Source organism: Gopherus flavomarginatus, chromosome 1 (genome assembly GCF_025201925.1).
Source record: "Gopherus flavomarginatus isolate rGopFla2 chromosome 1, rGopFla2.mat.asm, whole genome shotgun sequence".
NCBI lineage: Eukaryota > Metazoa > Chordata > Testudines > Testudinidae > Gopherus > Gopherus flavomarginatus.
The window spans coordinates 93,207,711-93,232,787 of NC_066617.1; the positions used below are offsets into that span (position 1 = coordinate 93,207,711).

At 46.5% G+C, this 25,077-nt stretch overlaps 2 protein-coding genes across 4 annotated transcripts in view; both read right to left on the minus strand.

Annotated features, from left to right (window-relative positions):
* The window catches only part of LOC127051965 (histone H4), a 34,825-nt gene extending 15,213 nt beyond the window's left edge, over positions 1 to 19,612 (minus strand). The window contains exon 1 of one of the 3 annotated variants that reach the window (XM_050955029.1): positions 19,512 to 19,612. In XM_050955029.1, coding sequence (XP_050810986.1) covers positions 19,512 to 19,596 — 85 coding nt within the window. In that variant the 5' untranslated portion in view covers positions 19,597 to 19,612. Of the gene's footprint in view, positions 1 to 7,606; positions 8,081 to 18,961 lie in introns of those variants that run through there. The other 2 variants (XM_050955039.1, XM_050955049.1) reach the window with 2 other exon arrangements.
* LOC127052151 (histone H2A type 2-C) lies at positions 16,961 to 17,566 on the minus strand. The gene has a single exon (XM_050955519.1). The coding sequence runs from the start codon at positions 17,416 to 17,418 to the stop codon at positions 17,029 to 17,031; it is 390 nt and encodes a 129-aa protein (XP_050811476.1). The 5' UTR covers positions 17,419 to 17,566; the 3' UTR covers positions 16,961 to 17,028.
* Positions 19,613 to 25,077: the final 5,465 nt, after the last annotated feature.

A 25,077-nucleotide genomic window follows, 5' to 3' on the forward strand; every position in this document is an offset into this window, starting at 1 on the left:
CCCACCTTTCCGCCCCCCACCGTGTGGCTGATAGCTGGGAAGATTTCTGCTAGCCAAACGCAAAAAAGTTCAGCACTATCCTTCCTCCCCTCCCCCCGCTTGGCTACGTGCAAGGAAGGATTTCTTTTAAGCAACAGCCCAGGAGGAAAATGGCCAGCTCTGTCCCCTTACTTAAATTCCTGAATTTCAACCAGTTACCATGAACGATATCACTCTGCTGCGGATAACAGAGTGAGATAAAGAACAGATGTTTCTTGAATGCCAGCAATCACCGGGACCATAAGCAGCTATGCTGTGTCATGCAATGATACTCGATTACTTGCTACATGCATGGCGTGGTAAAGTGTCCTACCATGGTGGACGGAACAAGGCTGCCTTGCCCAGAAACCTTCTGCAAAGGCTTTTGGAGTACCTCCAGGAGCGCTTCATGGAGATGTCCCTGGAAGATTTCCGCTCCATCCCCAGACATGTTAACAAACTTTTCCAGTAACTTCACTGGCCGCGAATGCATCCCAAGCCCTCATGGCAAATCAATCATTAAAAAACGCTTGCTTTTAAACCATGTTTTATATTTACAAACGTACACTCACCAGAGGTCGCTTCCATGGCTTCACTGTCTGGGCTAGTGGCTTGGGAGGGCTGGGAGGATAATTCCATCTGGGTCACAAAAAGCTCCTGGCTGTTGGGGCTAACGGAGCGCTGTGTGCTCGCTGCAAGGTCGTCCTCCTCTTCCTCCTCCTCCTCATCTTCCCCCTCCGCAGAATCCTCAGCCATGGTTGAGATTACAACCCCCACCTCAGAATCCACAGACAGGGGTGGGGTAGTGGTGGCGCAGCCCCCTAAAATTGCATGCAGCTCAGCATAGAAGCGGCATGTTTTCGGCCCTGACCCGGACCTTCCGTTTGCTGCTTTGGTTTTCTGGTAGGCTTGTCTGAGCTCTTTAACTTTCACTCTGCACTGCACTGAGTCCCTGGTGTGGCCTTTTTCCATCATAGCCTTTGAAATTTTTTCAAATCTTTTTTCATTTTGTCTTTTGGAACGGAGTTCTGTTAGCACTGAATCCTCTCCCCATATAGCGATCAGATCCAGTACCTCCCGTGCGGTCCATGCTGGAGCTCTTTTTCGATTCTCAAGAGACTGCATTGCTACCTGTGCTGATGAGCTCTGTGTGGTCACCTGTGCTGATCAGAGCTCCACGCTGGCCAAACAGGAAATGAAATTCAAAAGTTTGCGGAGCTTTTCTTGTATACCTGGCCAGTGCATCCGAGTTCAGATTGCTGTCCAGAGCGGTCACAGTGGTGCACTGTGGGATACCGCCCGGAGGCCAATACCATCGATTTGTGGCCACACTAACCCTAATCCGATATGGTAATATCGATTTTAGCGCTACTCCTCTCGTCGAGGAGGAGTACAAAAACCGATGTAAGGAGCCCTTTATATCGATATAAAGGGCCTCGTAGTGTGGACAGGTGCGGCGTTAAGTCGGTTTAACGCTGCTAAAATCGGTTTAAACACATAGTGTAGACCAGGCCTCAGTAGTGTCCTGCCAAAGGCCGCTTCATTACACAAGAATCAAGAGTGAACTCCTCCTGTGTTATAACAGCCTAACCATGGAGTCACAGATGGTTCCTTGCATATTGAGGTCTATCTTGCCACCCAGTTCAGCTTGCTTTTGTGATAGATGGTCCCTTCCACCAAAAATCACAACATTTGGGTTGCTCCCAGTCCCCAAAGACCAATCATTCACCTTAGGACAACTGCACCTTAGATCCCAAGAATGGGAAAACTACCTTATGAGAGGAGACTCAAAGAGCTTGGCTTGTTTAGCCTAACCAAAAGAAGACTAAGGGGAGATATGATTGCTCTCTATAAATAGATCAGAGGGATAAATACCAGGGAGGAAGAGGAGTTGTTGAAGTTAATTATCAATGTGGACACAAGAACAAATATATACAAACTAGTCATCAACAAGATTAGGCTTTAAATTAGAGGAAGGTTTCGAACCATCAGAGGTGTGAAATTGTGGAAAGGGCTTCCAAGGGGAGAAGTGGGGGTGAAAAACATAGTTGACAGTAGTTGTTCTCTACTTGCTTTACCTGTAAAGGGTTAAAAAGTCTCCCTGTACAGGTAAAAGGAAGGGAGTGGGCACCTGACCAAAAGAGCCAATGGGAAGGCTTGAATTTTATAAAACGGGGAGAGGGAAAAAAATCACCTTCCCCTGGGTCTGTCTGTTGTTGTTCTCAGGGAGATGAAGAAACAGGGCTGGAACTATGTTGTAAGAAGCTTGGGGCCAGGTATGAAAAATCATCTAAATCATACCTAGAAACTACTTACTTGAAACCCCCAGATATGTAAGTAGATCAGGAAATGTCTAGGGAGACGTGATTAGGTTTATTTCTTTTTATTGCTTTATGGCTTGTGGATTCCTTTGTGCTAACCCCAAATGCTTTTGTTTTACTTGTAACCTTTAAGCTGGACCTCAAAAAGTTATTCTTGATCCTTAATTTTTGTGGTTTTTTTAATCTAGCAATAGCCTGAGTTTTCAAATGCATTTCTTTCTTTTTTTGTTTTTTTAATAAAATTTACTTTTTTTTAAGAACAGGATTGGATATTGTGTCCTAAGATGTTTGTGCACATGTTGTTTAATTAGCTAGTGGCAACAGCTGATTTCCTTTGTTTCTTTCTCAGCTCTTCCCTAGAGGTGGGTGAAAGAGCTTGAGGTACCCCACAGGAAGGAATTCCCAAGTGCACCTTCCTGGGATTTCAGAGGGTTTTTTGCACTTGGGTGGTGACAGCATCTACCCATCCAAGGTCAGAGAAAAGCTGTAACCTTGGGAGTTTAATACAAGCCTGGAGTGGCCAGTGTTAATTTTTAGAATTCTTGCAGGCCTCCACCTTCTGCACTCAAAGTACCAGAGAAGGGAATCAGCCTTGACATGGTGGCAGAGTGGTGGGATCATTCTGAACCAGAAGCACAGACCTTGGGATTTTAAAAGGACACATTTTTCCTTTTGGCAGCCTGCAAATTCAGAGAGTTTTCTCTCTTTCTTTGCTGCCTGAGGGGGAACAGGCATGAAAAGGGTTCAGTCTGCCAAGCCAGGGAGTCCAGCAAGCAGTTTATTATTTTTTTTCTAGCTTCATGGCAACGAAATAGCTAGTCTAGAGTAGGGCAGCCCTGTGCATGAGGTTCCGGTTGGACACCCAAATACTAGAGCAACCAGTTTTCTCAAAGTGGCATGCCATGGAGAAGAGAGACCCAGTTCAAGCCCAGACATCCAGCTCCATGACAGAAATGCAGGGAGGGGATGGGAGACCGTAGACTTCCCAGGAGGGAAGGGTCAGCCCTCTCCCACCCAAGATCCTAAGCTGGGTCAACCAGGTAGCCCTAACAGTCATTCTCCAGGTATTGGTCCCCTTTCCAAGAAATTCCCCACATGCAAGTTAGGCAATGATACAGAGGCCTTCTTAGAAAATTTTGAAAGGGCCTGCCTTGGCTACAGCCTCCCTCCAGACCAATATATGATGGAGCTGACACCACAAATCAGTGAACCCTTAGCAGAGTTGGCAGCTGAAATGCCTAAAGAACACAAGAATGAGAACAAACTTTTTAAACAAAAGGCCAAAATTAGGATGGGGCTAACACCTGAGCATGCCTGTCAGTGGTTCAGAGCCCTAAGGTGGAAATCAGACAAATGGAGCAGTTCTTAGAGGGTGTTCCTGAGGAAACAGAAAGATACATCCTATATGAGAAGTCCAAAACTGTAATCAAAGTGGGGGAGATCAGAGCCAAATGGGTGGAGGTTGCAGGGAAGAAGAAAGCTAGTAGCAGTTGGTGCAGATACCAGAAGGGGCAACCCAAGACAACACCTCACCATCGGAGTCAGCCCAAGGCCCCACTTCACAAGGAGGAGCCCTCCACACAGCCAGGGAAATCCAGATGCCCTCTCATCCCAACATCCTACTTGCCAACCATCTACTTCGCCTCAGCACACAATCAACTGGTCAATGCTTCAAATGTAATGAGCTGGGGCATGTGAATACCAACTACCCCAAAAGCACCAGCCAACTGCAACTCATCACCCCGGAGTCCCAACAAGAGCCTCACAGATCCCCCCAGAGCTAAGAGAAACTGAGTGTGGGAGGGAGGAAGATTACTGTGTGGAGATGGGATAGCTCAGTGGTTGAGCATTGGCCTGCTAAACCAATGGTTATGAGCTCAATCCTTGAGGGGGCCATTTAGGGAACTGGGGGTAAAAATCTGTCTGGGGATTAGTCCTGCTTTGAGCAGGGTGTTAGACTAGATGACCTTCTGAGGTCCCTTCCAACCCTATTCTTCTATGACACTAGAGCACAGGTGTCTGCTATCCACCAATCCCTGGTGGACCCCAAATTCATCAATCCAGAGGCTTAAGTGATGGAGCAACCCCTTGAAGCCAACTCTTTTAACTTGTCTACAGCCAGGTTGCCTGTCCAGCAGGGCTGCCCAGAGGGGGGAGCAAGTGGGGCAATTTGCCCCTGGCCTCACAGGGGCCCTCACAAGAATACAGCATTCTATAGTATTGCAACTTCTTTTTATGGAAGGGGACCTTGAAATTGCTTTGCCTCAGACCTCCTGAGTCCTCTGGGCAGCCCTGCTGTCCAGTACAAGGGCTGGTCAGGAATATGGACTTTTGCAGTCTATGATGATTATTCCATTCCCATGCTGCTGGGAGAAGACTTAGCCAACAATGTGAGGCTTATAAAAAGGGTGGGGATGGTCATCCGCAGCCAGGCTAAACAGGCCTCTAAACCTAACCCCATTTCTGAGCCTCCTACAAAAACCCAGTCTGTGTCCCCTGATACTACAGGCCCAGGAACCCAGCCAGAGGTGGTGAAAACAAACCCCAGACCAGAGTCTATGGCAGTAGTTGTAAATTCAGTTCCTGGGACCCTGCCAGAACCAGCCCAAGGATCAGAAGTGGTGGAGCAGTCAACACCAGAGCCCATACTTGCAACCTCACCAGAGCCGAGGAGCCACTGCCAGCGCCACAGAGCCGGCACCTGCAGCAGCAGCTAAACCGACGCAAGAAGCTCAACTGGAACCTGAAATACAACCTAGTGCACCAGCGGAGAGTGGTTCACAGTCAACGGAGACACCCCCATCACCTGCATTGCTTCCAGTGGGACCAAGCCCAAGTCCACAACCCAGCAAGGAACTAATGTCTCGAGCATCAAGGGAGCAGTTCCAGGCAGAGCAGGAAGCAGATGAAAGCATCAAGGGAGCTTGGACAGAGGCACAGAGCGACCCACCACCTCTCAGCTCTTCCAATAGGTCCAGATTTGTTGTAGAAGGAGGACTCTTATACAAGGAAACCTTTTCTGTTGGGCACAAGGAGAACTGTCATCCTCAGAGAGAGTTGGTAGTTCCAACTAAGTATAGGAAAAAGCTCTTGAGCATAGCCCATGATAACCCTAGTGGCCACACCGGGGTGAACAGGACCAAGGACTATTTGGGGAAGTCATTCCACCGGGAGGGAATGGGCAAGAACTTTTCTATCTATGTCCAGTATTGTGAGGTATGCCAGAAGGTGGGAAAGCCCCAAGACCAGGTCAAGTTCCCTCCAGCGACTCCCCATAATTGAAGTTACATTTCAGCATGTAGCTGTGGATATTCTGGGTCTTTTCGCTAAGAAGACATCCAGAGGAAAGCTATATATACTGACTGTGATGCAGCAGGGAGTGGGGAGTATTGACCTGGGAATGTTGCAGGGGAGTTTTACTGGGACTGTGTGTGGGATGGGAGACTTTCCTTGAAGGAAGATACCTGAGCATGTAACATGAGAGCCCACGAGGGGGGTTGAGGCCAGGTGATACCTGGCTGGGAAACTGGACAAAGGCTGGAGGAGGAACCAGGGGAAGGGGGTGTGAGATGGCTGGAGGAGGTTTCAGTTTGGAGCTGGCTGGGGAAACATAGGGAGCCCCAGGACTGGGGTCTAAGTCCCTGCCGCCCAGAAGGATTTGACTGAGGGGTCCTTCTTGTACCTGCAAGCTCTGTTTGGGACTGTGTTCCTGTCCTCGAATAAAACTTCCAAACTTCTGTTTGGCTGAGAGTCATGGTGAATCAAAGGAAGTGGGGGTGCAGGGCCCTGACTCTCCCACATTCCGTGACACTGTTCTTCATGGATTTTGCCACCTGATGGCAAAGCAGTAGCTCTAAGCAACATCAGGGCTAAAAGTGTGAGCCAGGCATTGGCAGACATTTCTGCCAGGGTAGGTTGGCCCTCAGACATCCTTATGGATTCAGGAACTAACTTTTTGACAGGGACCATGAAACATCTTTGGGAAGCTCATGGGGTGAACCATTTGGTTGCCACCCCTTACCACCATCAAACAAATGGCTTAGTGGAGAAGTTTAATGGGAATTTGGGGGCCATGATATGTAAATTAATGAATGAGCACTCCAATGATTGGGACCTAGTGTTCCAGCAGTTGCTCTTTGCCTACAGGGCTATACTACATCCCAGTTTGGGATTTTCACCCTTGAACTCGTTTATGGCCACAAAATTAAGGGGCCATTACAGCTGGTCAAGCAGCAATGGGAGGGGGGTTACATCTTCTCCATGAACTAACATTTTGGACTTTGTAATCAACCTGCAAATCACCTAACCCTTGTTCGAGAAAACCTACAGGATGCTCAACAAGAGCAAAAGGCCTGGTATGATACACATGACAGAGAGCGTTCCTTCGGAGTAGGTGATCAAGTCATGGTCCTGAAAGCGCTCCAGGCCAATAAGATGAAAGAATTGTGGGAATGGCCAGTTATGGTCCAAGAGCATCTGGGAGCTATTAAATACCTCATAGCATTCCCAGACACTACCCTAAAACCTAAAGTATTAAACCTAAAGTGTTAATTCTCTAAAGCCCTTTTATTCCTGAGAAATCAAGGTTCTCCATTTACAGCCCAAGAAAGAGATGATGCTAAGTGGCCTGAAGGAGTCTACTATGAAGGAAAAAGCAACGGTGATGTAGAAGAGGTGAGCTTTTCCATAACCCTTGGGCATAAGCAGTGACAGCAAATCCAGGAGCTGTGCACCAGCTTTGCGTCAATGTTTTCAGCCACCCAGGACGGACAGAACAGTCATATCACTCCATTGACACAGGTGATGCTTGCTCAGTTAGAGCCCAATCCTACTGGATGGCTCCACAAGCCAAAACCGCAATAGAAAGGGAGATCAAGGACATGTTACAGATGGGTGTAATCTGCCCCTCTGAGAGTGCATGGGCATCTCTGGTGATTATAGTTCTCAAACATGATGGAGACATTCACTTTTGTGTGGACTACCATAAGCTACATCCTGTAACTTGCCCAGAAAACTATCCAATGCCATGCACAGATGAGCTATTGGAGAAACTGGTACATGCCCAGTTCATCTCAACCTTATACTTAACTAGTGGGTACTGGCAAGTGCCGCTAGATGACCCAACCAAGGAAAGGACAGCCTTCATTACCCACGTAGGACCGTATGAAGTTAATGTGCTCCCTTTCGGACTGTGAAATGCACTCGCCACTTTCCAGAGACTGGTAGATAACCTTCTGGCTGGATTTGGGGAATTTGCAGTCACCTACCTTGACAATGTGGCCATATTCTCAGATTCATGGGCGGAACACCTGAAACACCTCCGAGCTGTCTTCAAGAGCATAAGGGAGGCAGGATTAACCATTAAGGACAAGAAATGTCATTAAGGCCTAAACAGAGTAATGTACCTTGGACACCAGGTGGGCAAGGAACTATCAACCCCTTACAGGCTAAAGTAAATGCTATCCAAAATTGGCATATCCTAAGGCAAAAAAGCAGATCCAATACTTCTTGGGCTTGACCAGGTATTACCGACAATTTGTACCACACTACAGGTGGTTCCATCTGCAGACTGACCATGCTGCACCGAAGTGGCTTCACTCGGTCTAAGAAAGTAACAAAAAAACTTCTTCAGTGGAGTTTAGCTCTTCAGGACTTTGATTTTGACATACAACACATATCAGGAGCCTTTAACAAAATGGCTGATGCACTCTCCTGGGAAGGTTTCCCAGAATCAGAGGGGTAAAAATGTCTCTGTATTCTAAGTTGTAGTGTCCTTAAAATGTGGAAAATACTTTTAGTTCTTCATGTAATTAGTAGTAAAATTAGAGGTGCATGTATCCTATTAACTCTGTTTCCTAAACCTCCAGGAAGAAATCCCAGCCGGTGTGTACCCAACCTAAACCAGGCTGGCCAGCACAGTCTGTGATCTGGGGGGCATGTGATAAATGCAAGTGGGGGTAGCTCCCCTTTATGGACACCTAGCCAGCCAGTTAACTATAAAATCCCTCTTAGTAGTTATTCGCAACTTGCTTTTCCTGTAAAGGGTTAAAAAGTTTCCCTGCATATGTAAAAGGAAGGGAGTGCATATGTGGCCAAAAGAGCCAATGAGAAGGCTAGAACTTTTTTAAAATTGGAAAAAAAAAATTCCCCTTGGTCTGTCTGTCTGTTGTTCTCGGGGAGAAGCAGAGACAGTGCTGGAACTATGCTGTAGAAGCTTGGGGCCACATATGAAAAATCATCTAAATCAGGTGTGGGCAAACTACAACCCAGGGGCCACATCTGGCCCTCCAAATGTTTTAAGCCAGTTCTCAAGCTCCAGCTGGGGAGCAGAGTCCAGGGCTTGCCTCACTCCACGCAGCTCCTGGAAGCAGCGGTATGTCCCCCCTCCGGCTCCTATGCATTGGGGCAGTCAAGGGGTTCCATATGCTGTCCCTGCCCCAAGCACCGCCCCCGCAGCTCCCATTGGCCGGGAACCATGGACAATGGGAGCTACAGGGGCAGTGCCTGCAAACAGGGCAGTGTGCAGGGCCTCCTGGCCACGCCACCACATAAGTGCCGGAGGTGGGACATGCCACTGCGTCTTGGATCTGCTTGAGGTAAGCGCCGCCCAGAGCCTGCACCCCTGCCCCGCTCCTGCATCCCAACCCCCTGCCCCAGCCCTGATCCCCCTCTGGCCATCCAAACCCCTCAGTCCCAGCTTGAAGCACCCTCCTACACCCTCCAACCTCTCATCCCCAGCCCCACCCGAGAGTCCGCACCCCCAGCTGGAGCCTTCAACCCCCCTGCACCCCAACCCCATGCCCCAGCACAGAGCCCCCTCTCACACCTTGAACTCCTTATTTCTGGCCCCACCTCAGAGCTCACACCCCCAGCAAGAGCCCTCACCCCCTTCCACACCCCAATTTTGTGAGCATTCATGACCCACCATATAATTTCCATACCAAGATGTGGCCTTTGGGCCAAAAAGCTGTAACCCTGGGAGTTTAATACAAGCCTGGAGTGGCCAGTGTTAATTTTTAGAATCCTTGCGGGCCCCCACCTTCTGCACTCAAAGTGCCAGAATGGAGAATCAGCCTTGACAGATGGCTTCAAATCTGAGCTTGATAAGTTTATGGAGGGGATGTTCTGATGAGACTGCCTACAATGGCATGTAGCCAATCTGTTACTGGCAGCAGCAAATCTCCAGCGGTCACTGATGGGACACTAGACGGGAACGGCTCTGAGTTTCTACAGAGAATTCTTTCCCAGGTATTTGCTTGGCGGGTCTTGCTCACCTACTAAGGATCTAGGGTGACCAGATGTCCTGATTTTATAGAGACAGTCCTGGTTTTTGGGTCTTTTTCTTATATAGGTTCCTAATACCCCCCACCCCATCCCAATTTTTCACACCTGCTGTCTGGTCACCCTATAAGGATCTAACTAATCACCAAATTTGGGCTGGGGAAGAAATTTTCCTGCAGATCAGATTGGCAGAAACCATGGGGATATTTTGCCTTCCTTTGCAGCATGGGTCTCTTGGCAGGTTAATCTAGTGTAAATGGTGGATTCGCTGTAACTTGTAGTGTTTAGATCATGATCTGAGGCCTGGGTGGTGGGTGGAGCTCCCCGTCCACAAGCTCCCCTCCCCCACCAGGAGGAAGCCCTGAGCTGCTTCTACCTGCCCCCCTCCCTGCCAGGTGCCCCTCCCCTCCACCTGCCAGGAGGTGTTCCAAGCCCCCACTTCCTTGGAAGAGCCCTTAGCCAGCCACATCACACCTCCTCTCCCCAGACCCCAAACTACTGCAGGGAAAAGCTGAGCCTTCCCTGGCCTATTATGCACACCGCCCATGATCTGAGGACTTCAGTAACTCAGCCAGAGGTTAGGGGGTCTATTACAGGAGTGGATGAGTCAGGTTCTGTGGCTTGCAGTGTTCATGAGGTCAGATAGTCCCTTCTGATGTTAAAGTCTATGAGATCCTACACCAAAGACAACACTTGTAGCTGTGACGTTATTAATATGAACTGTGACCATATGGATCATTATTGCAACCAAGGTCATATAGAGTCACCAGATCTTGTACAAAGGGGGTCATGTAAGGTTTCCATGAAAAGAATATGATTTGCAGGTTATGATTATGCTATCTGTATGCATGTATCTTTTTTTTAATGTATTTAAAGTGATAAGTATTGGCTCTATACTGTCTGTATTTCAAACTTGTGCTATGCTTCCGGGTGACACCCCAGACAATTTGGCATCAGAACTGCCTAGCCTGCTTGATGGCCCATTAGGGACCATCAGCTATCCAACTGACCCATTGAGAGAAGGCAGATACACCTTGGGACTCAGCAAGGCATGGAGAGACATGCTGGGTAGCTTGTGTTTGGAACAAAGGAAGCACAAGCCACATGGTGAAAGGACTATAAAGGCAACTGCATCATCTCCATTTTGTCTTCAATCCTACTTAACTCTGGAGGAACTTTGCTACAAACTAAGTGCTGAACAAAAGACTGAATAACCCATCCAAGCTGTGGATGTACTCCAGAGACTTGATTTGAACCTGCAGTTTATCCCATCACTGCTACAAGCCAGAACCAAGAACTTTGCCATTACTGTATATATTTGATACCATTTAACCAATTTTAACTCTCATCTATGTTTCTTTCTTTTTATGAATAAACTTTTAGATTTTAGATTCTAAAGAATTGGCAACAGTGTGATTTGTGGATAAGATCAGACTTATATATTGATCTGGGTCTGGGGCTTGGTCCTTTGGGATCAGGAGAACCTTTTTTTCTTTTACTGGGGTATTGGTTTTCATAACCATTCAACACCATAAGGAGTGGTGTTGGTGTTGATACTGGGAAGCTGGAGTGTCTAAAGGAATTGCTTGTATGACTTCTTGTTAGCCAGTGGGGTAAAAACGAAGAAGGGCTGGCTCTAGCCATTTTGCTGCCCCAAGCATGGCGGCACGCCACGAGGGGCGCTCTGCCGTTCGCCGGTCCAGCGAGTCCGATGGACCTCCCGCAGACATGCCTGCAGAGGGTCCGCTGGTCTCGCGGCTCTGGTGGACCTCCCGCAGGCGTGCCTGCGTATGCTCCACCGGAGCCGCGGGACCAGCGGACCCTCCGCAGGGACACCTGCGGGAGGTCCACCGGAACCGCCTGCTGCTCTCCCGGCAACGGGCAGAGAGCCCCCCGCGGCATGCTGCCCCAAGCACGCACTTCGCGCGCTGGGGCCTGGAGCCAGCCCTGAACTGAAGTCCTCTCTGATTCGCTGGTTTGATGTGCAAAGACCTCCAGTCTTGGGCTGTAACTTCCCTGCTCTAAGCAATTTGTCCTGAATTGATACTCTCAGTAGTGTCCCACCAAAGGCAACATTGTTACAGTAGCCAATCCTATAATAAACTATCCAAAAATGTATTAACTAAGAAAGAAAAATAAGAATGATTTATGGGGAAGGGGATGTGGGAAAGCAGTGCTGCCCCTACACCCCACCCCATCCTCATTACTCTCAATGACGGGGGTCAAGGGTTAATTTTCCACCCCACCCAATCCATCACTCCCATACAAAAGGGCTGCTGTCCCCACCACCTGAACCCAGATCGCTCTGCTCTCAGCCTGGATCGGGGCACCCGACCTGCTGGAATCCCCTGAGGGGGAAGAACACTCCACCCTCCTCGTGCAAGGGGGTCCAGGATTGGGCTCAGCTCTCACCTTCTCCTGGTGCAGGTCTCCTGCTGGGGGCAGACCTGGCACTGCCTCCTGCTGAGCCTGGCTGCTGCTAGGGGCTGTGGCTGTCAAGATCACATGCACTATAGTGGGGTCAGCGCACCCTGGCCAGAGTGCAGAGCCACCTCCCTGCTTGGTGCATCTTGCACTCCCTGCTCTGTCTGCTCCATGTGCCTGCTCCACCTTCCCTGTAAGGGCCCTGCCTGTGGCACCAGAGCCACTTCCCAGAGCCTCTCTCCTGCCCCAGTACCGAGCTCCCTCTACCCTGAACTGCCCCCTCGCTGAATGGTTACCTTCCCTCTCCCTGACACCTCACCTCTCTCCTTGCTGCCAGCACTGTGGGAGCCCCCCATGAAGCCAAGGGGATGCTGGTGCTGGTGGAAGTACTGCCAGGGGGTGGCATTCCCAAAGGACTTTCAGTACATGTTGCAGGAGCTCAGCTTGCACCAAAGCACCTCCTCCTCCATCCTGCTCTGGACTATCACGCAGGGCATGGCCATATATTTGGAGTGGGTGTTTGTGATGGGGTGTAGGTTGCGGAGTTCATGGGGGAATAGGCAGGGCTGGGCAGGATGTGGGGGTGCATGAGGGGCTTGGGGTGCATGTGCTGTGCGTGGGATGGGGGGGTAAATGGGGGAATAAGCAGGGTTAGGTCACTTGAGTGTATCAGGTATACAGGATAGGGGATGCATCAGTGCTTAATTTGTGCCGGGGCTTGCCAGAGCTCAGCCCCAGTGCCTTTTTCATTAGAAATTAAGCACTTCTGGTCTGCCTTTTCACCTTGTTCTGAACCACAGAACAAATTTATATTTTCTTGGTGTGCGATGAAGCACATTCTCCCTCTTTTCCTTGCCTGTCCTTCCTGAACAAACTATACTCCTCTACCCAGAGCCATTCCTAGAGGACAGGGAATCGGGGTGACAGCTCTGGGCCCCACGCTTAGAGCAGCCCCACGGGGTGGCATAATTGGCCAGCGCTGCATGGGCAGTGGGTGAACCACTGGCTGGCGTAGGCTACCCCCAGCCTCACTCCTTCCACCTGAGAGAGAGAGAGCGCTGGGAGGGAGACCTCATAGTGGTGCCATTGTAGCCTTCCCAGTCCCAGAGTGACAGGAGGGAGAGCATATGGTGCCGCTGTAGCATCCCCAGCCCCAGAAAGGCAGGCGGTGTGGCCTCAGCCCCCTGGAGCCCAGCAGCAATACTGAAGCAAGTCCTGGAGGGAGGAGGGGGGAGGAGTGTGGATGGGGACATGCCTGGCTGTTTGGAGAGGCACTGCCTCCCCATGCACTCAGCAAGGTCGGGCCCAGAAGTGATGTCACTTCCGCCCCGGGCCCTGCACCCCCCTAGGGATAGCTCTGCCTCTACAAATATTCTTGTCATGAGATACATCCCACAAAGTCTCTGGGATGCCAGTGAAGTCAGAAATTTTCTTCGCGTACTAAGACTTCCAGTTGCTTCTGTTTATTCCCTATACTCCTAGCATTTGTACACAGACACCTAAGATGTAGAGCAGATCCTCCAACCACGTTTTTTTTTTTGTTACTCTTATGACCCTATTGTAATTCTCCATTTTCCAGTCCTCTGGCAAGGCCACCGTTTTTATACTTGTGAGCTTTTGTCACCTGCCCCCATTTGAACCTAATTTAAAGTCCTCCTCACCAGGTAGGAGATTTTTGTATTCCAAGATGTCCTTCCCCTTCTTTGCCAGGTGGACTCCATCTTTTCCCAGCAATCCTTCTTTCTGGCACAATATCCCATGGTTGAGGAAGCCAAAGTCCTCCTTTCAACACCATCTTCACAGCCATATATTCATACCAGGGATATTTTTTCCCTTCCTAGGCCCCTTCCCTCAACCACAGGCTGGACAAGAACAACACTTGAATCCCTGACTCCTTCTCCTTAGCTCCCAGAGCCCTGTGAGCACTGCTTATCTCTCAGGGTCATACCTGCCAATACTATTAATCCCCAGGTAAATAAGCAGAATGGGATAGGGGTCAGAGGGCTGGATGAGACTCAGCAACCTTTCCATAACACCTCAGATGCGGGCTTTAGGCAAGCAGTACACCTCCCTCGACATCACATCAGGCCACCAGATGGATACCTCTTCCCTCTTGGCAGGGAGTCCTCAACCACCAGCACCACTTGTTTCCTCCTCTTGGATATGGTAGCAGTGAGCGTCCCAGGCTTGTGGGCAATTGGCTCCTCCTCAGCTTTGGGGTCTGTTCCTCTCCTCCTGTTGCCAGTACAGCATAACAGTTCTTGACCTTGATGAATGGAGGACCAGAATGGGGATGGAGCACATCCCACTGCCTGAAGGGCCAGCTACCAGTCTTCTCCCTCCAGAGCCGCCCAAAACAATATCCAGTCTTTCATTTGAAGACATCAAGACTCAGAGGATCCACCAGACTCCTTGGTATTTTGCTGAATGGTTAATCATCATCACTGTTAAAAATGAATGCCTTATTTCTAATTATAATTTGACTAGTTTCAGTTTCCTACCATTGACTTTTGGCCCAGCTTGTCAGGATGTTCCCTGTAGAACTTTTTTTACTAGGTCAGGAACAAGGAAATGGGCAGTAGGTTCCCAGGAGCATTCATCAGGGCAATAGCCCTCCCAGTGTATGAGGTAGTACATTTGGCCTTGCTGCAGTTTGTAATCAAGAACAGCATGCATATATATTCCTCATGACCCTGTCTCTTGACTGGTGGCAGCAGCTGTTAGGCCTGGTTGAGGAACTGGTCCTATGTATAAGGCTTCAAAATGATATGTGGAACACTGACTATATTTTGAGGGGCTTGGAGAGTTGAAGTTTGAAGGCAACAGTGTTCATCTGATGACATATCCAGAAGGAGATGAGGAATTGGTTGTCCAGTTTGTGGGAAGGTCTGTTTGTACAGAAGAGTCTCAAGGCAATTGAGTTGAATAACAAACAGTAGCAGTAGCAGATTGTTCTCCTATATGAGGACCAGTCCCCTATAGACACACCACAGGTCATCCTCACTTTTCTCATTATCAAATTTTCACTGGTTTGAAGATTGAGAGGCATGGAGAAGATGGCCTTGAAAATTCAAACTGATGTCTTGAGATACGGCAGTGATCAAGGACAGGAGGGTGCCTAGCTAGAAAGTAGCACTTGGGATGAAAGCTTGTAACTTTTCATAAAGGTTATATACAGCTGTCTCACTGTTCTCCCACCCCACTTTCTGTGTATCATTGAATGTGGAAGTGTGTAGAAAATCAGCATATGAGAAAAGAGGTAAGTGAGGAAGTCCACACAAATGAACACGTTAGAGCCAGAAACCATAATGATATAAACATTTATCTTATGTTTCACATTTGAACTTTCTTGGGTGGAGAAGTGAAGGTTAATTAACACTGAAAGGGTGCACACTTATTAAAATTAAAATACAATTGTTTTTGTTTACTCCTCCCCTCTCCCCCACTTGTCAGGCTCCAAATTGTGTCAGGCTATATTTTAAAGATGTTTACAATCTGGTCTGCCACTTGCTATCCATTTTTTCAGTACCTGGTATTATAGGGCCTTCACCTGATTAAGGTATCTAGGGGTCACCTCAAGGAAAAATGGGGGGAAATATATGAATAATTAATAATTCTGGCAAATATTTATAAAAGTTTCCCAATAATTAGACTTCAGATTTAGCAAATGTATCTTGTATAACTGAGTTTCTACTGACAGGTTCCAGTCTATTGACAAGTTCTCCATGGGGAAAATCAAGTAGTATTCCAATATAAATTTAAATAAGCCTATTGTGAAACTGACAGAGGTGAACAAAGGGGATGTTTAAGTGTTTATGATTAAATATATATTTACTGTTCCTGCTGTTTGGTTGTCTTGGCTGTTATTAGTAAATATTGAACGTAAAACAGGTTTTTATATCGTTTACAAGTTCTGCAACTTAGAAAAGAATGTCCATCAGATGGCAGTAAAGGATAAGAAATAAGAAAGTGAAATACATTTCACAGTTTAGCAGACCCCCTTCTGATTATTTTGATCTACAGTTTTCAAAGATCTGCAAATTCTTAAATTTGTACAGTGTAGCCTTTGAGTTGACACCTGCACCTATAGCACTGTCTTCTAAATATTGCACCCTGTTTTCATATAAGCAATTCAGAAGCCCCTTCCCAACATTAAGTAAATAAAATCTTCCTATTGGTTTAAAATGAATGAGTCTCTTTCCCTGGAATGGGAAGGGGATCTGATTTTCTGAGCGATTAGCAATTTTGTCTGCAGACTTTTCAAACCAAGTTACACTACTTCCTGCATGTACTGCAAAAGGCAGAGTAGAAATTAAATTATTTTCTGAGTTCGAAAAAGCCCGCGCAAGGATTGCCCAGTAACAACCCTCCTTTTTACCTCTTCAATGAGCTATCTGGACGCACCCCTTTGCTCGGTCGGAGGAATGCGGGGTTGTTTTGACTACTCGTTCTGTGCAAAACTATGTGCCCGGGATTTTTCGACTGTCAAACAGATTCGTTACCCACTTATTAGAGACCTCTATTCTCGAACATCTGACAAAAAATAACCTGTAAAGGAGAAGATTGGATGGGAGGCTTGAGAACTGTAAATACAGACTTCCTATTGCAAGTTATGCAGTGGGGAAACGATCATTACGCATTAAATCTCAAATTTCCCATGTCATTTTCAGACACAGTAATCCCACTCGCAGGTACGTTTAAGTGCGTGTATGAACGGAATATAATTTATACATTTTGCCCAATATAATCCACCGCTAGAAAAAATGAGGACGAAATCCTGTCCCCGCTGATATCAGTTATATCTTGTTTGTTTGACTGATTTGTTACGTTGATTTTTGTAAGAGGGGGATTTCACTATTTGATGTATACACGATTCCTACCAGAACTTTTGGAGATACTCAAACCCTTTTTTGACTTTGTGGGTGGCTCTGAAAAGAGCCGTTAGGTTAGTTTTAAAGTCGAAGTGTTTATTCCTCAGTCAGCTTTACTTGCTCTTGGCCTTGTGGCTCTCCGTTTTTTTGGGCAGCAGCACGGCCTGGATGTTAGGCAGAACACCCCCCTGAGCGATCGTCACTTTCCCCAGGAGCTTATTGAGCTCCTCGTCGTTACGGATGGCGAGCTGCAGGTGACGGGGGATGATCCTAGTTTTCTTGTTGTCCCGAGCAGCGTTGCCAGCTAACTCGAGAATCTCAGCGGTCAGATACTCCAGCACCGCGGCCATATAGACCGGAGCTCCAGCCCCCACCCGCTCAGCATAGTTACCTTTGCGGAGCAGCCGGTGCACACGGCCCACCGGGAACTGCAACCCAGCCCGCGAGGAGCGAGACTTTGCCTTGGCTCTCGCTTTACCTCCCTGCTTGCCTCGGCCTGACATTGCAATTCACGTTCTACGCAACACTCTTTGCTCCAAAAAAAGAAACGCAGTGTAAGCCAAGGCACAGCCAGCAGCAGCCTTTATATTTCTCCCGTTTTCAGAGTCAAACGATTTATGATAGGCTGAAGACTTGCCTTCTCTGAACAGCCAATGGTGAGGCGGATCTAACTGTGACCAGTGGTGAAGTGTAATTATGCCGGTTCGGGATAGGGTGGCTTTTGCGTCTCATCTCGAATAATAATTTAAAAAGGGGTCGGTACCATTTTTTCCCACGCTGTTATTGCTGAGCTGCAAAGAATAAGAGGGAATATACCCTGTTTTCAAGCTCATTTAATATCAAGGGAGTTTTCTTTGTGTTTACAGTTTAGAAATGTCTGCAATGGCTCTTGTACATTGGGCCTCAGTGACATGGAACACTCATTGAAGGTGCTCTTACTCCTAATTTAGCTTCTTTGAGGTAAATTTATCAAAAACCCTAGTCCCCGATCTTCGATACTATCTTGCGCTGCTAATGATTATAAGGACATTGATAAGTGGACCAACTATTGATTTGTTTAACAGTAAGGATAGATGTAGCTAAAGTGAGTATTCCATAGCAGCAGTGCATGGTTTACAGAAACACACAAGAATATTTATGTAAATATCTAGTGAGTAGAAAATAATTTTGTCTGAAGATGACATTGGGGAATTGACATGTAATGCATAACGATCAATCTCTCACAGCGTAACTTGTTACAGGAACAGTCAGTATTTATATATGCATCTCACGTCCCACACAACTTTCTTTTCCAGATCGTTGTCAGATTTACGAGAACAAAGGTCTCCAAATGACTGGTACATCTGTTCGAAAGTCAAATAGAAAATAATTCTCTGAAAATCCCTGGAACCTAGTTTTGTACCGAACTAGTATTCAAAACCACCCCCTACTCCTCCGACCGAGCAAAGGGGTGCGTGTAGGTAGCTCCTTGAAGGGGTTAAAAGGACGGTTTGTCATTATGCAATACTTGCACAGCGCGGGCTTTTCAAACTCAAACAAGGTTTGTAATTGACTAATCCTTGCACAGCGCGGGCTTTTCAAACGCAGGAACTTGTTTTTAATCCGCGCCAAGCAACCACAGAGAGAACGGATTTTGCTTCTAAAACTGCCATTTTCTCCCACTTCCCTCACTCACTCTCCTCGCCTCCTCGGAGGCCTGGGCCAATATGCGTTTACACGGTAATCTTATCGCTATTCTAGATCAATCCCCTAACAGAAGCATTTATACGGAGGGAATGATTGCCTCCCTCACTAATCCCCTTTAACTATTTTACAAAATACACTATCTCAAAATATTAACAATTTTTAATACCCCTTATTATGCTGCTTTCTAGAAAATGCGCTCGACTCTCTTCCCCGTAAACCCAAGTTCCTGTGCCTCTGCGACTGATGGGGAAACTAGCCAGAGACCGCATCTAAGGACACCCTGTACAACTAAATGGTATTTTCCTGCAAGTGTTTGCTGCTAATCAAATAGTTTCAATTCTTTACAACTATTACTTCGCTATTCTAACCAAACATGAATTAACACAAAAGGTAGGAGCTCACTTAGTTTGCTACGTGTTTCCTTTAAGTTTTACTTGCCATTTTCAGACCTTCATGATTCAACCACGCATCTCTACATAAATCAGCACTGAAATAAGAGAAGTATCTGCGCAGTCTTTCTAAAAGCGACTTGTTGCTTAGACCAGAACTTCTACTATAAAGTATCTTCTCCTTGTGCAAAGTCTTCCTTCCCGAGCTCATTAAGTTGACACAGCTCTTACTGTGAAAACGTGGGTAGCTCTGAAAAGAGCCGTTGTTAATTAGATGTGAAGAAAAGACAAACTCTAACCACCAAACCCGTACAGAGTGCGGCCCTGGCGTTTCAGAGCATACACCACATCCATGGCTGTAACCGTTTTACGCTTAGCGTGCTCTGTGTAAGTAACAGCATCACGGATAACGTTCTCCAAAAACACCTTTAATACGCCACGGGTCTCTTCATAGATCAAACCAGAAATACGCTTGACACCGCCCCGACGAGCCAAACGACGAATAGCCGGTTTGGTAATACCTTGGATGTTATCGCGAAGCACCTTCCGATGGCGCTTAGCGCCCCCTTTTCCAAGTCCCTTGCCACCTTTACCACGACCAGACATGATTAACCAATTTACGCACACAGTTAACAAAAATCCAACTTTAACTATCTTTAAACCGTGCCATCGAATATGGGCTCGTCTCTATATACACTCGGAGCCGACCTAATTGAAGCCTGAAAGAGGCGTGTCTATTCTAGTTGTCCTCCCCTTCCTTCCCCCAATGGCCTCTGTACAATACTCATTCAAAAGAAAAGGGCGGGAGAGCAATCCCCTCCCCCCGCTCGCCATTGGCTGTAGACTGCACCTTTTAAAATTCAGAAATCTTTTGATTACAGATGTATACATTTAGTTCTGTAGTATTTCCTGAGATTTTGTATTTATATACATTATTAAATCCTACCTAATTATTGGAATCCCAGATTTTCCAGCAATACTGGTCACTTTAAATGGTTTAAAATAAGAGCCACATTCAAAATGTGCTTTTTATTTGTCATTGATGTATTTTCATATCTGGAGGATCTTCCAGAAAAGTGCTTCACATCATGGCCTATTTCTTTTGAAAAAGCTCTTTGGATTTTTTGAAAGTTGTAGTCTTGCAGCAAAATGTGTCTAATCAGGTTTCCTGACACATCTTTCTCCTTTCTTCAACCCCACATTCACTGCTATTTTCCAAAGCATGCATAAAGAGGGCTAATGTGATAAGTACTCCTTAATTTCATCCAATGATGTGCTAATATGGCTGTTATTACCACTTCCAGAATCTAACACTCCATTAGTTATGTATAGAAAATGGAGGAATATGTGAGCATCATCCGTTTCTGGCCCTTTCATATATTCTCAGTGACCTCTAGAACCTGCCATCTGCACTGGAATTCACACAGGCCCAGGTACCCTCTCTGTCCTTTCTGAAGCACTATTGGACATTTGGTCTGAATTTACCTCAAAGAAGCTAAATGGTGGATTTGGCTAACCTTTTTTCACAGGTCAAGGACAAATCTCACACTGTGTATATAGTTAAAGGGGTCATTCTTTAAATTGGAGGAAACATGTGACACACTGAGGTTCTGGAACTGTGCGTACTAGAGAGGCAGTGGACTTGATCTGTGTGGTTATTGACAGTCTTGGACAACAAAACACAGCTGTCTTTAAAGGGCTGTACAGCTGGAGTACAGCTTTGCAGACACTGCTTTAAAATGTGTAAAGCTGGAAAATGAATATAAGACACAGATAAGCTTAAAGCTTCCAAATGCATTGGCCAAAAAATCTGTTCCACACAGGGAAAAAGGTGAAAAGTTTACAATCCCAGAATTTAGAAGCTAGTGAGGCCTTAGGAAATGTCCTATTCCACAATGAAAAACTGAAGCTGAGTGATTTAACGAAGGGGATGTGAAGTTAAATGGAGTTTATTGAACTGATAAGAGAAGAAGTTAGACAGTTGGGAGGGGTGCAAGTATTACATTGTTGAAAATGTAAGTGTTAAAGGGGATGTTGACTTATTCCTTCTCTTGACATGCCTTTTTTAAAAAAGAAAAATCTACTAAGATCAGTTAGGGGGAAGTAACATAGCCGCTAATATTGCTGTCAGAAAAAGAACACGTGAAGTGTAGCAGCAGCGGTACCTATGCTGAAGCTGACTGAAACTTAGAAAAGAATAAGGAAATTAAAGCTGTATCAAGACAGACTATTTCTAAAATACAGCAGTTAACAGAGCCCCCACCTCCAAAGTTATGTCACCTGTGAAAAATGTATTAACCTAGTAAGGAGGGCTTTAAACTAGGTTCGACGGGGACAGGTGAGCAAACCCCACAGGTAAGTGGGGAACAAGACTTGGGAGATGGGTTGGAAACAGGAGGGAGCACGGGCTATAATGGCAGAGAGAAAGGAGGGTCAGGGCAAAACTGGGAGGCAAGATCAAACCAGTATCTTAGATGCCTATATACAAAAGCAAGAAGTATGGGTAATAAGCAGGAAGAATTGGAAGTGCTAATAAATAAATACAGCTATGACATTGTTGGCATTACTGAAACTTGGTGGGATAATACACATGACTGGAATGTTGGTGTGGATGGGTATAGTTTGCTCAGAAGGATAGACAGGGGAAAAAGGGAGGAGGTGTTGCCTTATATATTAAAAATGTACACACTTGAACTGAGGTGGAGATGGACATAGGAGATGGAAGTGTTGAGAGTCTCTGGGTTAGGCTAAAAGGGTTAAAAAACACGGGTGATGTCGTGCTGGGAGTCTACTACAGGCCACCTAACCAGGTGGAAGAGGTGGATGAGGCTTTTTTCAAACAACTAACAAAATCATCCAAAGCCCAAGATTTGGTGGTGATGGGGGACTTCAACTATCCAGATATATGTTGGGAAAATAACACCGCGGGGCACAGACTATCCAATAAGTTCCTGGACTGCATTGCAGACAACTTTTTATTTCAGAAAGGTGAAAAAGCTACTAGGGGGGAAGCTGTTCTAGACTTGATTTTAACAAATAGGGAGGAACTCGTTGAGAATTTGAAAGTAAAAGGAAGCTTGGGTGAAAGTGATCATGAAATCATAGAGTTTGCAATTCTAAGGAAGGGTAGAAGGGAGTACAGCAAAATAGAGACAATGGATTTCAGGAAGGCGGATTTTGGTAAGCTCAGAGAGCTGATAGGTAAGGTCCCATGGGAATCAAGACTGAGAGGAAAAACAACTGAGGCGAGTTGGCAGTTTTTCAAAGGGACGCTATTAAGGGCCCAAAAGCAAGCTATTCCAATGGTTAGGAAAGATAGAAAATGTGGCAAAAGACTACCTTGGCTTAACCATGAGATCTTGCATGACCTACAAAATAAAAAGGCGTCATATAAAAAATGGAAACTAGGTCAGATTACAAAGGACGAATATAGGCAAATAACACAGGAATGCAGAGGCAAGATTAGAAAGGCAAAGGCACAAAATGAGCTCAAACTAGCTATGGGAATAAAGGGAAACAAGAAGACTTTTTATCAATACATTAGAAGCAAGAGGAAGACCAAGGACAGGGTAGGCCCACTGCTCAGTGAGGAGGGGGAAACAGTAACGGGAGACTTGGAAATGGCAGAGATGCTTAATGACTTCTTTGTTTTGGTCTTCACTGAGAAGTCTGAAGGAATGTCTAATATAGTGAATGCTTACGGGAAGAGGGTAGGTTTAGAAGATAAAATAAAAAAAGATCAAGTGAAAAATCACTTAGAAAAGTTAGATGCCTGCAAGTCACCAGGGCCTGATGAAATGCATCCTAGAATACTCAAGGAGTTAATAGAGGAGGTATCTGAGCCTCTAGCTATTATCTTTGGGAAATCATGGGAGACGAGGGAGATTCCAGAAGACTGGAAGGGGGCACATATAGTGCCCATCTATAAAAAGGGAAATAAAAACAACCCAGGAAACTACAGACCAGTTAGTTTAACTTCTGTGCCAGGGAAGATAATGGAGCAAGTAGTTAAAGAAATCATCTGCAAACACTTGGAAGGTGGTAAGGTGATAGGGAATAGCCAGCATGGATTTGTAAAGAACAAATCGTGTCAAACTAATCTGATAGCATTCTTTGATAGGATAACGAGCCTTGTGGATAAGGGAGAAGCGGTGGATGTGATATACCTAGACTTTAGTAAGGCATTTGATACGGTCTCGCATGATATTCTTATAGATAAACTAGGAAAGTACAATTTAGATGGGGCTACTATAAGGTGGGTGCATAACTGGCTGGATAACCGTACTCAGAGAGTAGTTATTAATGGCTCCCAATCCTGCTGGAAAGGTATAACAAGTGGGGTTCCGTAGGGGTCTGTTTTGGGACCGGCTCTGTTTAATATCTTCATCAACGATTTAGATGTTGGCATAGAAAGTACGCTTATTAAGTTTGCGGACGATACCAAACTGGGAGGGATTGCAACTGCTTTGGAGGACAGGGTCAAAATTCAGAATGATCTGGACAAATTGGAGAAATGGTCTGAGGTAAACAGGATGAAGTTCAATAAAGATAAATGCAAAGTGCTCCACTCACACCCCTTCTTTCAAAGAATACTTCCAGGACAACACTGAACAGTGCACTGATACGCAGGTGCCCTCCCACCAACAGCACAAGAAAAAGAACTCCACATGGACTCCTCCTGAGGGTCGAAATGACAGCCTGGACCTATACATTGAATGCTTCCGCCGGCGTGCACAGGCAGAAATCGTGGAACAACAACATCGCTTGCCTCACAACCTAAGTCGTGCAGAACGCAATGCCATCCACAGCCTCAGAAACCACCCTGACATTATCATCAAAGAGGCTGATAAAGGAGGTGCCGTTGTCATCATGAACAGGTCTGACTATCAAAAGGAGGCAGCCAGACAACTCTCCAATACCAAATTCTACAGGCCACTTCCCTCAGATCCCACTGAGGAATACACTAAGAAACTACAGCATCTACTCAGGACACTCCCTACACTAACACCAGAAGAAATCAACATACCCCTAGAGCCCCGACCAGGGTTATTCTATCTACTACCCAAGATCCACAAACCCGGAAATCCTGGACGCCCCATCATCTCGGGCATTGGCACTCTCACTGAAGGACTATCTGGATATATGGACTCTCTACTCAGACCCTATGCCACCAGCACTCCCAGCTATCTCCGTGACACCACTGATTTCCTGAGGAAACTACAATGCATTGGTGACCTCCCAGAAAACACCATCCTAGCCACCATGGATGTAGAGGCTCTCTACACAAACATCCCACACACAGATGGAATACAAGCTGTCAGGAACACTATCCCTGATGATGCCACAGCACAACTGGCTGCTGAGCTCTGTGACTTTATACTTACACACAACTATTTCAAATTTGATGACAATATATATCTCCAGATCAGTGGCACTGCTATGGGCACCCGCATGGCCCCACAATATGCCAATATCTTCATGGCCGACCTGGAACAACGCTTCCTCAGCTCTCGTCCACTCACACCCCTTCTCTATCTACGCTACATCGATGACATCTTCATCATCTGGACCCATGGGAAGGAGACTCTGGAAAAATTCCACCATGATTTCAACAGCTTCCACCCCACCATCAACCTCAGCCTGGACCAATCTACACGGGAGGTCCACTTTCTTGACACCACGGTGCAAATAAGTGATGGTCACATTAACACCACCCTATATCGAAAACCCACCGACCGCTATGCCTACCTTCATGCCTCCAGCTTCCATCCCGGGCACATCACACGATCCATTGTCTACAGCCAAGCACTGAGATACAACCGCATCTGCTCTAACCCCTCAGACAGAGACCAACACCTACAAAATCTCCACCAAGCATTCTCAAAACTACAATACCCGCACGAGGAAATAAGGAAACAGATCAACAGAGCCAGACGTGTACCCAGAAGCCTCCTACTGCAAGACAAACCCAAGAGAGAAACCAACAGGACTCCACTGGCCATCACATACAGCCCCCAGCTAAAACCCCTCCAACGCATCATCAAGGATCTACAACCCATCCTGGATAATGATCCCACACTTTCACAG

Excerpts from the sequence above, each read along its gene's own strand:
- LOC127052151 (XM_050955519.1), bottom strand. The coding sequence starts at position 17,418 with ATGTCAGGCCGAGGCAAGCAGGGAGGTAAAGCGAGAGCCAAGGCAAAG.